Source organism: Eurypyga helias, unplaced genomic scaffold, assembly GCF_000690775.1.
Source record: "Eurypyga helias isolate BGI_N326 unplaced genomic scaffold, ASM69077v1 scaffold12135, whole genome shotgun sequence".
In the NCBI taxonomy this organism is placed as follows: domain Eukaryota; kingdom Metazoa; phylum Chordata; class Aves; order Eurypygiformes; family Eurypygidae; genus Eurypyga; species Eurypyga helias.
This window is the reverse complement of record NW_010249536.1, coordinates 18,640-32,640: the sequence shown is the minus strand read 5'-3', so window position 1 is coordinate 32,640 and position 14,001 is coordinate 18,640. Positions and strand designations below refer to the sequence as shown.

Below are 14,001 nucleotides of genomic sequence, written 5' to 3'. Positions count from 1 at the left end.
ACTGCTCAGTGGTATGAGACAGCATTGCTCTGCAGTTCCACGAGGCACAGTTTGGGCTCAGAAATCTCCCAGCGAGGCTCCTTTGCTCCATCCCAGCTGCCTTGGGCAGCCGGTCCCTGCCTCTTCCCTCTAAATCACAACCATCAATCTTTCCTGAGTCTTGGCTCCTACTGTGATTCTGCCCGCTCAGTCCCAGTCTCCCTCTTCCCCTAAACCTCTCACCATAGGGGAACTACATCTGCATGGGCAGCACAGGGTGAGGCAGGCAGAAGTCCCTAATATCTTTAAAGCAGCCAGGTAGCTGAACTCCATGATGCTCCAGCTAGTTTTCTCCTGCCATGGCACGCAGTCTCCCAGGAGTCCTTCGTACATGTCTTGACTCGGTCTTCCTTACCAGGCTCCCCATTCACGCCACGATTCAGTCTCCCAAGTCTGGTTCCCTGCCAACTCGCTCCTCCCAGCTCATCCCTAGTTTCCTTGCTTAGACACATCTGATTCTCTCGTTCTTCACCTTTGAGCCTCTCTCACTTCGACATTCCCACTCACCTCACTCCTTGTCTTGTGCTAATCTTCCAGTGTGCGGAAAGGCAGCGGGGAGATCAGGGAGAAGGAGGTTGCTGTGTGTTCGGTGGTTAAAGGGAAACCTTGGTTCTCCGAGGCTCTCTGGCCAGCACCATACATCCACGCTCCACCATCACGCGTGGAAGCATTCAGAGGAATAACGAGTTGCAGAGGGCCCCCCAGCCTTGCAGCTAACAGCTGGAGGCAGCTGGCATTGGTAATGCACATAAAGCCCGTTAAAAATAAAGTATATGGAGTGCCTGGCTACCTGTCATGGAATATTTGCATAATTTCTCCCAGGCAGCATTTACTCAGAGCCACGCTCATGAAATGCAAAGAACTAAGTTACTGTAGGACATTCTCACTGCGATCTTGTTTAGGGCCAGCGCCGACGCACCTGATGTCAGGGGGAAGCAGCACACGCAGCATCAGGAGAGAAGTGCTCAGCAGCCCAGAGGATCTGGCCATTGCACTCCCGGCTGCTGTTAGCAGAGGGATTAGTTCTTCCCTGGTTTCTTGTCCCGTATTGCATGTTCGCTTGGCATTAAGAAATGACAAGAACATACCTGAAATCTGGTGGCAGAGTTCAACCTTCAACGTTATAGAAGACGGTAAAATACGGATCCTGAGCAATAGCAAAAGGCAAAGCAGCTGCACGTCGGGAAGTTTCCAGTTGCTTTCTGCTTAGAATATCAGGAATTTTTAATCATCTTGCTGCCAACATAAAATTCACGAAGGGGAATGTACATTTCCCTAAATAAGAGAAACAACCCTCACATGAAACAAAAAAGACTTCTCTCGAAGGGCTATTTCCATGGTAACTTGTAAATGCAAGGCTCAAGCTGTTTTGGCTGCAGGGATACTCAGGAAAGGTAACAAGATTGTTTGTTGTTGTTAATAATGGGAAACCATCATCACTGTCCTCTCATGCAAAACAGGCTGGATTGCTTTTGTTTAAAACTTCCCCAAAGCTGGCAAAGGACAAGCATGAAAAATTTCACCCTGGCAGGTGAAAGACTAAGAAAGCTGAACGTGACTGAACATAAGGAATTAGAGCAAGAATTTATTCATGATTTACCCCTGTAGTTCATAACCAGCATCCCAATAGATCCTTTTTATCCTGTCAAAATTCAAAGTGGGTCACAAGTTATGTAAGCATATACATTTTTTATACACAATTACGTTTATCTGCTTCTGCAGCCGTGAAGTGGACATCGCAGCACAGTCTATGACAAAATGAAGATCAGAGCTTTTAAATCGGGAAACAAATGCCCCCCGGAACACACACAAACACACATGCAGACCCTGAATCGGAGCTCTGCGTTTAGTCTCCAAGAGTTTATCCCTGCTAAGTGAGGTAGTGTAATCCCACGCAGGAAAAAATAATACATGTTGTTAAAGATGGTGTGTATGCAGAGAGAGGGAATCATGTCAGGGCAGCCCTCATTCAAGGTGTTAATGCAACCGGCTTTAGGAATTTCTTAGCATTTGAATACCTGGCTTAGTGGTGCCTTTATACTCTTCTAAAGTAGAAGATGGGAAGAAATAATTGCATCCCATTACCTTTACTGAGGTATCTTATTATGATGAACTCTGCAAAGGGCTAAGCTCATGCTTAAAGGCTATCTGAGGCTGCTTTTTCCCACAAGAGCAAATAATAAAAGTTTGTATTTAGTCTGGCCTAATAGTGCTGGAGTTGAATCTGTGAATAAGCTAGAACTTGCCTTACGGCAAATACAGTTTTGGGCTTAAGGTATCACTTCAGTGCTTGGAAATTCTATACAAGATAGCACATTGCTCACCTCTGGCTGTCTTTTTTAAAGAGTGTTGGGGTTGCTCAGTATTTTCTGGTTTGTGCCCATGGATTAATAGGATTTGGTCCCACGCAGTCAGCCTTGCAGTTACACTTGCAGAGCTGAAATGCAGAAGGGCAAAATGCATATCTCAGTGCACTCAGCAGCATTTGGAAAGGTCTGTAGTTCTAAACAGAGGTTTCATTTAACATTTCTGAATCCCAGGATCTCTTTAACCATGTTTGCCAAAAAGACAGTTAAAAAATGATGCATGAAGCTGACTGACTGGCAAAGGTGATGAGCGCTGATGTCTTTGGCAGATTGAAATATGGATTCAACTGAACCCATGAAATAGTTAATAAAGCATAAATGTGCAAGCTGCTATCTAATATTAAAACGAAAAATCATCAGAAGGGACATAATGTTGGGCAAATATTTCTAAAAGTTTGCATCATTGGACAGCTTTCCTTTACAATCGATGGCAACATTCCTAAAAAATGGTGTGGGAGACATCTTTTGTGTCTGTTCAAGCATCTTCAAGAGTCTTCCAGCAAGCTGCAAATAGTGCTACATGCTACCAGGATATTGGCCCAAAAGATGTTGCCTAACCCCCTGCTTTTCAAAGTGCTCAATTAGCAACAGTTTTCTTCCTCACTGCAGTTAAGCACAGGCTGATCGTGCTTCAGAACCAGGGTCTGGTGGTACAGCGAGTAGGTAGACTTGGACTAGGAAAGACCCCAGATGCTCTGGTTTTATTTTTAGTTCAAAGACGAAGAGGTCATTACCACTCTCGTGCTTCTATGGGGTCTTTGTGACGCTGTAGGATTTTCCTGTGTAGGTGAAACTTTTGGAGATCCTAAAATAGGCATTTTGTCCCCTGAAACATATTTTGAATTCATGGATTGCACTGTGAGTAGGGAAAGCAGAAGTGCAAAAGACCCTTTAAAATTTTCAGCCTCTAAGGTTTTCAACCATGGAGACAGAAATTAGAGCTTTCAAAATTAATTTTTCCTACATTTTCATGTTAAAATCTTCTCCTTGTATTTATGTAATTGATTATCCATGTTAAACACGGTAAAAATTACCTTCATACCAGTTTGTACCAATTTCACTTTAGAGCCCACTAGAAGCTGGTTATCCCGGCATTTTCTTTCTGCTCTGGAAATTTTATTTCTCACTTGTCATCATGGGTTGTCCCCAGCTCCCACCTCTGACACTTCAGCTACTGACAAGCCCCTGCAGGAATGAAGCTTTGGTACCCAGGCGTGCCCTGGGCTTTCTGCATCCCGCACTCCTTAGCCTTGCTCAGGATGCGGTGCCAGTCGAAATCCCTACCCAGGAGTGTGAGATGTGCCAGGGGCTGCTCCCTGCAGGAATGAGGGAGAGAAATGAGGAAGGTGGAGCTGGAATAGCTGCAAATGGTTTTCAATTAGTGGGTCCTTCTTTGTTGCTGTAAGGAAAGGGGATTAGAGGCCAAGAGATAAAACCTCCTGAAACAGGAGCTTAGGCAGTGCCTTGGTGGGCAGCTGGGGGTCTGGGAGTGCTGCACTCTGTGGCTGCCTGGGGTGGGGTGTGCCTGGCCTTTAAAAACAGAGAGGGGGAAAGAAGGGGCAGTGTGGATCAAGTGGCTAGAGGAGAGACACCCTGCGTGGCCCACCATGGCAAGGGGAGTTCTCTGGGCCCTGGTGCTGCTGCTGGCCCCAGCGTGCTGCCCTGGGCAGGCCGGGGAGTACTGCCATGGCTGGGTGGGCAGCCTGCAGCGCTGGCACCACGGCTTCCAGTGCCCTGAGCGCTACGATGGCCCCGAAGCCACTCTGTGCTGTGGGACCTGCAGCTTGCGCTACTGCTGCTCGTCCCGAGAGGCCCGTCTGGACCAGGGGAGGTGCCCTGGTGACCATCAGCAGCCCAGCCCCAGGCCTCCAGCGCCAGGTAAGCTTCCTGTGCCGCTAGCAGGTGTGGGGAGTGTGTGTGTGCCATGTCAGACGTGCTTTCCTCTTTGCATTCCCTGTAGCAACCTTCCCTTGGTGGCACCAGCCAGATCCTTCCTCTGTTTCTCAGTCCTTCGCAGCTCCAAGCTCCATTGCAGCAGAAGGCTGCGGAGCCTTGGCACAGTGGGTATCTTGGTGGCTGCGTGGGCCAGAGCCACCCCGTTCCCTTCTTTGGGAAGAGGGAATGACTTGGGGATTCACCCAAAAGACTTTGCTGTCAGTCCTACTCTTTGAAAAGCTTATAAGCTACTACCAAAGTAGTCTGGTAGCACCTCTGATGTTTGTATCTTGGGTGGAACATGCGTGTTGCTAAGCATGTTCTGTTACGCATGTGGATGCCTCGAAGTAATGTATGTAAGTTCTGGCTTGTAAAAATGCTTGTAGCCCTCAAACACAGATTACATCGTACCTCAACAGCAGTTTAGGTACTAACTGTAACACTCAGTTACATGCACAAGCACACAGTAGCTGTGCCATTGGAGTACCGGCCAACTCTTCCATGGATATCAATGGCAGGCTCTGTGGGACTGACTGGTCTGACCCTCTCTATGTTAGGCTTTTTCAAATGAGCCTGCCATAGGATTTGCCAGTTGCCAGCTGCAGCAAGAGAAGAGTTGGGAGTAAAACTGCTCTGGCCCTGCTCCCTGGTGCATGCATGCCTTAGGGATGAACAGCATATAATCTGCAATAACCCGTGAATGACTGGATGGCTAATGTCACTCTTCCGTTTTCAGTGCCCGTGTACCTGCCGTTCCTTCTTGTCGGATCTGTATTTGTGGCGTTTGTTGTTGGCGGTGCCTGTGTTGGAATTTGCTGCTGCAAATGCTTAAAATCCCAGGAGGAGGGGCAGCAAAGTGGACTTGCACCTGGCCAGACTTGGCTTCTAGAACCTGATCTTCCTTCTCGCCTCTCCAGTTCCAGTTCTGCCACCAGAAGCTCTTTGAGTCCTCAGACCAGCAACGTCTGCATGACTCTAGCTCCATCCCTTCCTATTATTGGGTTGGCTGACGATGCTCGGTTCTTAAATCCTCCACCTACCAGTGGGCAACTCTTGCACCCTTCACATGCTAACCACAGGATACCAACCCATCATACCGCAATAATGGCTCCGGCATCTTTCCTTAAAAGAACAATTTATGGACAGAGTGCTAACGCAACCCCTCTTGGGGTAACCCAGGGTGACCCGATGATGTACTCGGGAGTTCGTGTCTGAGAAGATGACACATCACCATACAGCCTGAACTGGATGCTACTTCACTATTGTAAAATGCTCTTGGGGACTGAAACGAGGCCATTCAAATGTTTGACGCTATTAGGAAGTGCATCAATGTTGGCTTTTTATAGCTCCAAAGAGGACATTTTAGAACTTCTTTTAGGTTCTTGGGTTTTTAACTTGTATTATTTTAATGCTATTGAAAAGGGCAAGATTCTGAAGCCTATATATATGTTCAAGGAATGACTGAAACTGTAGAAATGAGTTTCACCCTGCCCTTGTCCTTTCAAGGTGCCATCCTATGCTCTGAGGGATGTGTCAGAGAACTTGGTTTTGGTTTCTGTAGCGGTGTCTTCTCAGCAATTTAGGACAGGAAGGTGCCTTAGCGGAGTTACTAATTGTGGACGCTTGGCAGCCTGTAAAGCATGGGAAGACTGTACTGAACCTACACACTTTACCAGTGAACTGATGCAAGATGGTGAAACACTGCCTGGACTCGCCTGCCCCTGATGAACTGTCAGTTAAGTGGTGCTGCTAAAGGAGCAGCTTCAAGCCCTAATTTCAGTAAAATGTACATTTAGTACAGATCCTAGGGGAAGGCAATAAAACAACATACGGGTTGCGCCCTCTGGTCTGGTGGCTTAGTGGTCTTTTCTTTCTTTATGTGAACATTGCAAATTCATGAAGAATTACAGGGTAAGGAAAGAACAAAATACGACTCCAATCAGTTTTCTGAGAATATGCTGGAAAAGCTTGCCTGCTTTGAGGCCTTGTTAAGATGCATGCTGCCGGACTGCAGCCTTCCGCTTCACAGCAGGACACTGATAGGAAGAAGTTGTCAAAATATACTACTCGCTGCTGGAGTGTTTTAACACCTCCTCACAGCACAGAAACCTGAGTGATTATACTGTGAAGGCATGTTAAAAGGACTCCACAGGTGTTACCAGTAGGAGCAGGGGCCAAGGCTTAAAAATCCTGTAAGAAGTAAATGCTAAAGCCTTTCCCATGTGAGTGCTGCCTATCAGAAAACTGGAAAGGTAAAGATGTTTGGAGACTTCTCTTGTAAGTCAGTGGGACTAATATACTCTGTAAACAAGTGACCTTACACGTTTTAAGTATATTTTACTTCAGAACCTTATGTCTTAATCCTGGTGAGCACTATGTCCTACAGCACTGCTTATACTAAGCACATACCTATCCAAGTGCCCCGGTCTGTAGGGGCGAGGTGATGTATTTGGCTAACTTCCTGATTCTTTCATGGGTGTTCATCAGAAATTTCACAGAACTTAGCTGACCCAAGGCTGTGACCTATGTTTACATGCCCAGTTCCTCTTAAAACTGGAGTAAGAATATAACAATGAAAACAGAATACCCTAAAAATAAAACTTCCCCAAAATCCCGAGGCTCGTGTTGTACACTTGTTTTGGTAACAGAAAATAATAAGTTAAGGCTTCCAGAAATATATTAGCTTGAACTTAACATGTGTCGTCCTTGTTGCAGGCAGTGAAGGCTCGCTGGGATGTACTGGCAACTGTGCCACAGCCCTGCCGCTGGAATGGTGCTTTTAAAGTTAGGTTTAAACTTGAGTTGCTGAAAGAACCTAGAAAATGGCTTCTTTTTATAAAGTAACTGTTGTTTGCAGTTGGCTTAGGGAAATCTGTAGCTGCATGGAGCAGTTTATCTGGTTAAATGGCCAATTTTGATAGCACATCATGACAAAACCTCGTGTCAGTTCAACGACAAATGGACAAACAAATCCCTTCCTGATGCTCTTCATTCTGGGAAATACAGAGCAACTCGTGTCACATGTGCTCTTAGGAAGATGTATTTTATGTTTAGTAGACTCGGGCGCTAGCAATGGAGAATAGGTGGCTTTATCAGCAAGTCTCTCCTCTACTAAAACGTGATGATGTGAGAGCGGCTTCGTGGTATTTTGCTAGCCGGAGTTAAACCACGACAAGTCGCGACTGTAGATTTTCAGAACTAGAACGGTGAAGGACTGTGTGAGCTGACAGTATGCTTAGGCCTCAGCCTGCACTGCCTGTGGAGCTCCCGGCAGCCTCGACACGAACGGAAAGCTCTCCAGGAGGCAGCCTCAGGATAAGGTTTTAAATTAAATGATGAGCCAGAGAAATAGCCTCCCTGACACCATAAACCAGAAAAAGGTCAAGAGGTTCATGTGTAACCCTAAAGAACTAAAAGGGAAAAAAAAGCTTGGTCAGAAGTGAGGAACAGAACAGCCAAAGGGCTTTGGGAATGCTGCCTTAACTGCTCTCTGGCAAGGATTAGTAGGGTGTTCGGAGTCAGCATACCTTCCTCTATCTATTCCACAGCTGAAAACCCGAGATAAGACCATCCCAACCAAAACAGCAAAGGGGCTTCTCCGAGCAGACCCTCAGTGGCAGCGCGAGCCCCAGGAACACCCCGATTTTCCGGATCACACTGCTGCCTGTACAGTCAAAACTGATGTCGGCAGCAACAAGGCCAGGTCAAATAGTTCCAGGATTCGGTTATTTCTTTTCAAAACTGCAAGAGAACACCAGAAGTGACCGATTCGTTGCACTCCAAGGGCTGGAGAGGCGTTTTTCCAAGGACGCCGTGCTGCGCTGGGATCTCCGTTAACATCTGCATTAAAACCCGAGCGGCCCGTGGGGGCACTAAGGGGAAAGCACAGGGTGTTTTTTATGTAAATTCTATCCCTTTACTAACTCCAGGAGCCTTGCTACTGAGTTTAGCACATCTTTAGAGGGAGGGATATGTTCATGCTAAATCCCTTTTTTCTCTCCTAAACAGCTTTTCCTGGTTCCCGCTGAAGAAGTACTTAGCAGAGACTAATAGTCTCCTTACCACCTATTGTAGTAGGTGCTCGGCTTTGTTTGCCTAATGACACCCCCTTCCACTTCCCCTCAGCTTCTAATTAAGAAGTGATTTAGACCCTTTGCTCCTTAAGCCTCAGTAATGTCACAGGTGATCTGGATTGTCCTGGGTGTATTCTTTCTGGGTTTAGGAGGAAAGAACTTCATCAACGCTAAGAATTGAAAAGGTGAGGATGCCAGCTTCAGCCCTCAAAACCCTGTTACAGGGCTTGTAGAATGGTGTCCCCGTGGTTTCTTACAGCCTTCTCCACACATGCCATTGCCTTGGTTTGAACAGTGCCTCTAATGTTGTTCAATCTGTTCCTGATTGGGCTGAGATAAACCCAGGTGTATTTTTGTCCAGATTTTTGGACAGGTTTAACCAAACCAGTTTAAAGCAGGGCAGGTTCTGTGTTGTATATAACGGTGTTTCCATAATATTCCTGGTTTATTCCTCTTTTTTTTCTTTTTTTTTTTTTCACTGAATCAATATACAGTGCTGATCGATTCACTCTGTGTTAGTAGAAAATAAAAATAAAATAACCTAAAGAGCTTTTAGTTCTCATGCTGTAAAGCCACATTTTTTGAAGTACTGAGTAAAACGCAACCCCTCTTTCGGAACAGGTAAGGATCTCCAGTTTTCCCTTGGGGAGGGCAGAGTTGTTGTTCAAGGTCTTTCACCCTTTGCCTCTTCAAGGCCACAAGTGTGTTGGCAGAACGTGAAGAGATTCCAGCAACCCTGGCTCCATGACTTAGGTGGCTAGCGGTATTAACAGTGTAATGAATTTCTTTGCCTAAGAATAATGATCAATATTTGCCTTGCATGAAGTGATAGATTTGCTTTTATTCAGCATAGCTTTTTAAATGCAAAACCAAAGCTGACTGTTACAGACTCTATGTTTTTTCATGTTTATGATGAGGGTTTCACAAAGATCTGCAACAATTCATTCCAATCAAGTCAATTCAATTCTGAATGGAAACAATTCCCCTCTATCCTTTGAGCAGAGCTACACTGATTCCCTATTCTTCAGTACCAGGTATTCTGGCAGGTGGGTCCAAAATTGTCAGAATGCAAAAAGCCCATCAAACCTACAGTTTTCTGTGGGATCTGGAAGCACGGAGAAGCATTCCTCATACGGAAGTTACACTGTTTCCTTAGGTCCTTCCTTGAAGAAAGTGAAGGTAGTTACAATGTAAGTTCAAAGTTGTAGTAGCAAATGGTACATTTTTATCTCTATTGCTTTGGAACTTTTGATTGTCTTTACACCACCACTTTATGTTGGATCAGATCTTAATGCGGTACCAAGTCCAGTGCCAGACCAAAGCCCCACGTACTGGGAAGTGCCTCCCGGGATCTCAGTGTCTCGGTACAGATGCGTGAGGGTGAAGAAGGTTCACAGGGGAAAATGTGACTGGGTATTTTAACACAAGTTGCAGTGATACCACTACAAACTCCATCTTTGGGCATGGAGGAAGGGACGCAGTCCTGCCCGGATGGATGCATGTGTCTGCACAGCCACCACTGTAGCATCTGCCGTGAGCGTGAACGTGCTGCTGCACCAAACCTCCCAAACGTCAGGGAGGGGAGAAGGCTGCAATTTCTTGTTTCCAGTAAATCTGTGCCTGCCTAGGAAAAAAACCCAGATCCTTATGTGCTCTCCCTTCCCTCTGGGGTCTGGGAGAGATGCAATCTGTAAATAAGCACTCTTGCCAGTACACTTTCTGTTTGTTTTTTAAATTAAATAAGCTCTCTGGAGCCAGAGCACTGTGGGAGGTTTCAACTTGCACAAAGTGCTGCCAGCTTGCTTCCTTCCCTTAGATGCCTGATGGCTGGCAAGGTAGCTCATCCCTGTGGCTGAGGAAAACATGCTACTGCTCTGTTTGGAGAAGGGAGCAGGTATCCAATAATCTATACTGTCTCTCCTATTCCTGAGCTTTTCAGGACCAAACCTTACTCCTTGGTACCATATACTGGTCGTGGAATTTCTACAGATGTGGTTAGGCCTTGAGACTCCAGACTCCTGATTCTGTAGTAAAATAGTATTAATGTAGGCTAGATAAGGAGGTTCCATCCAGCACCATCTAAATGGAGATCCTTGCTTGTAAATGAAGTTCACGTTCATTCATGCCTTTATGCAACTGGGAAAGAATTATTTTCTTCCACATGGATTCTGCAAGGTTCTTACTGCTGTCTCTTCTCACTATGCTGGTGGAAACTAAGGGTGTCCTTGGCCATGCTGGAGGCACTTTACTTGCTTTAAATTCATATTTGCAATAACTAGCCTGTTATTTCAGATTGTTTCTATGTGTTCTGTGTTGTCTACACAGATCTTTCAAACAGGCTGTTTGCTGATGGGGCTCTCAGCACGTTAATCTGAGCCGCTGCACTCAATTGTACAAATGTGATTTAGGTAATTATGGACATGTTATCCTGAGGTGCAGAGTTAAAATCTTTCTGAAGAGTGGTAATTATCAGTTACAGCCTTTCACAGTTCTCTCTTTTAACTGTTTTACGGTTTTCTTCTTAAAACAGAATATTAGTAGAGCATAACAACAGCAAAATGCCTGCCTATTTTCCTATTAATCAAAGTTAGACATCAAAGGAAAAGGAAACTCAATAAAGATTTTCTTTCTTTTTTCTCCCTCACTCACATAGATTTAAAATTTCATATTTAAAGATGTAGTTGCCTACAGAAAGCAAAATATGTAGGTCACTTAGTTATAAACCACGCAGCGGGGTTTAGACATGGAGATTAGCTTGTCTGCGTTGGTGCACACTGAGCACCTCTGTAATCAGAGCAACCTCTTGGTTCAGTTTGTTGTGCTTTACTTGCTAAGCATCCTGTGTTTTGTGACCTTACTGCTGGGCCATGCGTGGCTCTGACCTGACGTCTGTTCTGGTGTCTGGCTTTGCTGCTCATGTCACCTGTTCCTCTCCAATGAAGAGGACGTGGGGATGCAGGATTCGGGGCACCCAAGCATCAGCAAAACATAGGTCTGGAACAGTAATTGGCACTGGCAGGGATTCTCTGTGGACAGACGTGCAGTGACATTTCAGTCTGCCACGACAAATGGAGATTGAGCATTCGAGCATGTCTGGTTCAAAGATGGAAAGGAGGGAACATGTGAAAGACACAAGAAATAAAACCAACCACCAAAGCAAGCGCATAGACCCTCTTGTGTGCAACTCTCCTTTCAGCTAAGGACAGGGCAAACTCGTATACACAGTAGAAAATCGGTGTAAATAAGCATTGTGCACTTCAAAGAGTAGCTTCACAGGATTTAAACTTGTGCTGACATTTCTCACCATTTCTTTTCATGTTTCATTAAAATTATAGCCCTTGATCCTTCATAATTTTTATTCTCTCTGAGTATATTTACTGTTAAATATGAATTAATATTAACTTCTTGAAACAGGTTGGGCAATCAGGTTTAAAAATTGCTATTCTTTTTTGCTACTGTTTCTTCTGATGTCTGTAGGTGCAAATGGGTAGAGGGATGGGTGTGTGGCAGCACACAATTCATGCACTCATAGAAACCACTTCTTGATTAAAATGTGCTTCTGTATGTCAGGAGAAACTTAAGTGAATTCATTAGGTTCGTATTAAATTGTCACAATTTAATGGGCTCAGCAGACCCCATGTGTTTTTCACTTATGCATTTGAGTACTCAACTCAGTATATGTAAAGGCTTTGCCCTAGGTTCCTCCTCCCCCCACCACTAACTTTAAAATCATTTATTTGTTCGATGTGCATCATAAATGAATACACCACTACTTTATTAGTGTGATTAGACCCAGTAGTGGCACGTGATTTACACTGTTTTACAGGGGATAAATGTTGCAATTATAAGGAAAATGACCTGATGACTGAAGTGGTTTATGATCCTACCCAAGGAGAAATTTTCATTAAATTACATTTTAAAGTATTGTTAATTCTTATCTCTCTATGAACTATCACTATATCTTTGTATTTAGTCAATTTGATACATCATCTTCTAAGGAGGAATAAATTGCTTCACGATGCTTGATTCTGGACTGTGGCAGTTGCACTTAAATCACATATTTTCCTTGTTGTCCATACAGCAGAGCTCAGTGATTCCTGCTTTGCTTGGTCTTAACTATAGATCCACTTATCCTTCAGACATGCCGGCTGCATTTCAGAAGAGAAACTGGGTTTCCTTGCAAAATTCTGCCGCGCTCTGTTGTGGACTTGAGACTAAATTCATCACATCGGTTTTAGGCAAAGTTTTACATTCGTAGTGTTCAGGGATTTAAGGATTTGTGTTGTGGTTATGCCAAGGTTCCCCACAGGACTGGAATGCCAATGCAGGAGTTGTCAGACAGGCATCTGAAATCTGCAGCACAGTATGCAGTGCCTGTCTAGAAAGAGCAAAACTGAATTCAGTCAGTGAAATGAGTGAAACAGACAATATGGAGGGATTTTTAAAAATTATGTAATCATCCTTTCCAGCTAAATGGGCAGTATAATTTGTTCTGAATACTTTGAGTTGAAACAAACTGATGACACCTTACCTCTGTAGTCATTGTCAGTTGGTTGTCTGGCTTTATCTGGCTGTCAGAGTGGGTCCTAAGAAGGGAACGCTGTGTTACATGCAACATATATATATTATAGATATATTAGCTATATGCAATATAATACATAATATTGCTTATGTATATTAGCAATATATATATAGTAGCTATATTAAAAAAGGTTTTATCTCCTAATTTCTCCTTTAATTTCTCCTCATTTCTCCTTTAATTACACACATTAAAGTGTTTAGTTGGGCTTCAGTAGCTGCGTAAAAGCAAAATCTGTGTAATAAAGGCAGAGAGGTTCTCTCTCCTGGTTAAATAGTTGAAAACTGGTAGCTCTTAAGGCCATGTAGTACTACAGAGCATCGTTATATGCTGATGCTCATGAAATACTGTATTGATTGAAGTTGTAAATCCATCCTTACCTGCCCATCTGAACTATAATCTCTCATTTTTTATTTATTATTACATGCCACTGGGATTTTTTGAAAGAGTGAAAGATACTGTTTAAATGAGATCATATAAGGAATTTGGAAAATGATCATTGAAGCTTAAGAGGACAGTATTTTCTAATATAATTGCATTTCCAAAAAAAAAAAAAAAGCCTAACCATAGGTTGTAGGATATATTTGAGGAGATTTCCAGAGTTAGACACTGCCTGTAATTTTTCAGTGTCTTACAAATTGCTCCTTAGCTGCCAGATGAGTAACTCCTTTAAATGTTAATTCATTTTGGTTTAGCAAGTTGTAGTTTCAGGTAGGAAGAAGCTAAATCCGGATCAGGCCGTCACTGAAACTCAGTTTATTTAATGTCAGAGCATTTAAGTACTTGCTTTACTAATATATTTGTGCTGTATCGTTAAGTAATCTGATTCTCTAGGGTTCCTATCCCCTCTCCTTTTTGGAGACCATTCATGGAGACATTTATTGTGCAAGCTCCTACAGTTATCGCCCAGACTCGTATTTAAATTCTGCACTGCTCTCATTACAGTCCTTGCCTCTAGGCTTGACACTGGGCTTGGGTTTTTATTGAATAGATGATATGAGGTTGCACA

General features: G+C 44.0%; 1 protein-coding gene across 1 annotated transcript; it reads left to right on the top strand.

Moving 5' to 3' along the window:
* The first annotated feature begins 4,012 nt into the window (after window positions 1-4,012).
* On the top strand, window positions 4,013-5,555 carry LOC104509453 (protein shisa-1-like). The gene is made up of 2 exons (XM_010151396.1): window positions 4,013-4,283; window positions 5,077-5,555. The coding sequence occupies exons 1-2, from the start codon at window positions 4,013-4,015 to the stop codon at window positions 5,553-5,555; spliced, it is 750 nt and encodes a 249-aa protein (XP_010149698.1).
* The last annotated feature ends 8,446 nt before the right edge of the window (window positions 5,556-14,001 follow it).

Bases quoted from the DNA above. Each gene is read 5' to 3' on its own strand.
- LOC104509453 (XM_010151396.1), top strand. From the start codon at position 4,013: ATGGCAAGGGGAGTTCTCTGGGCCCTGGTGCTGCTGCTGGCCCCAGCG. The intron at 4,284-5,076 runs GTAAGCTTCCTG...TTCCGTTTTCAG, and splicing joins CCCCAGGCCTCCAGCGCCAG to TGCCCGTGTACCTGCCGTTC.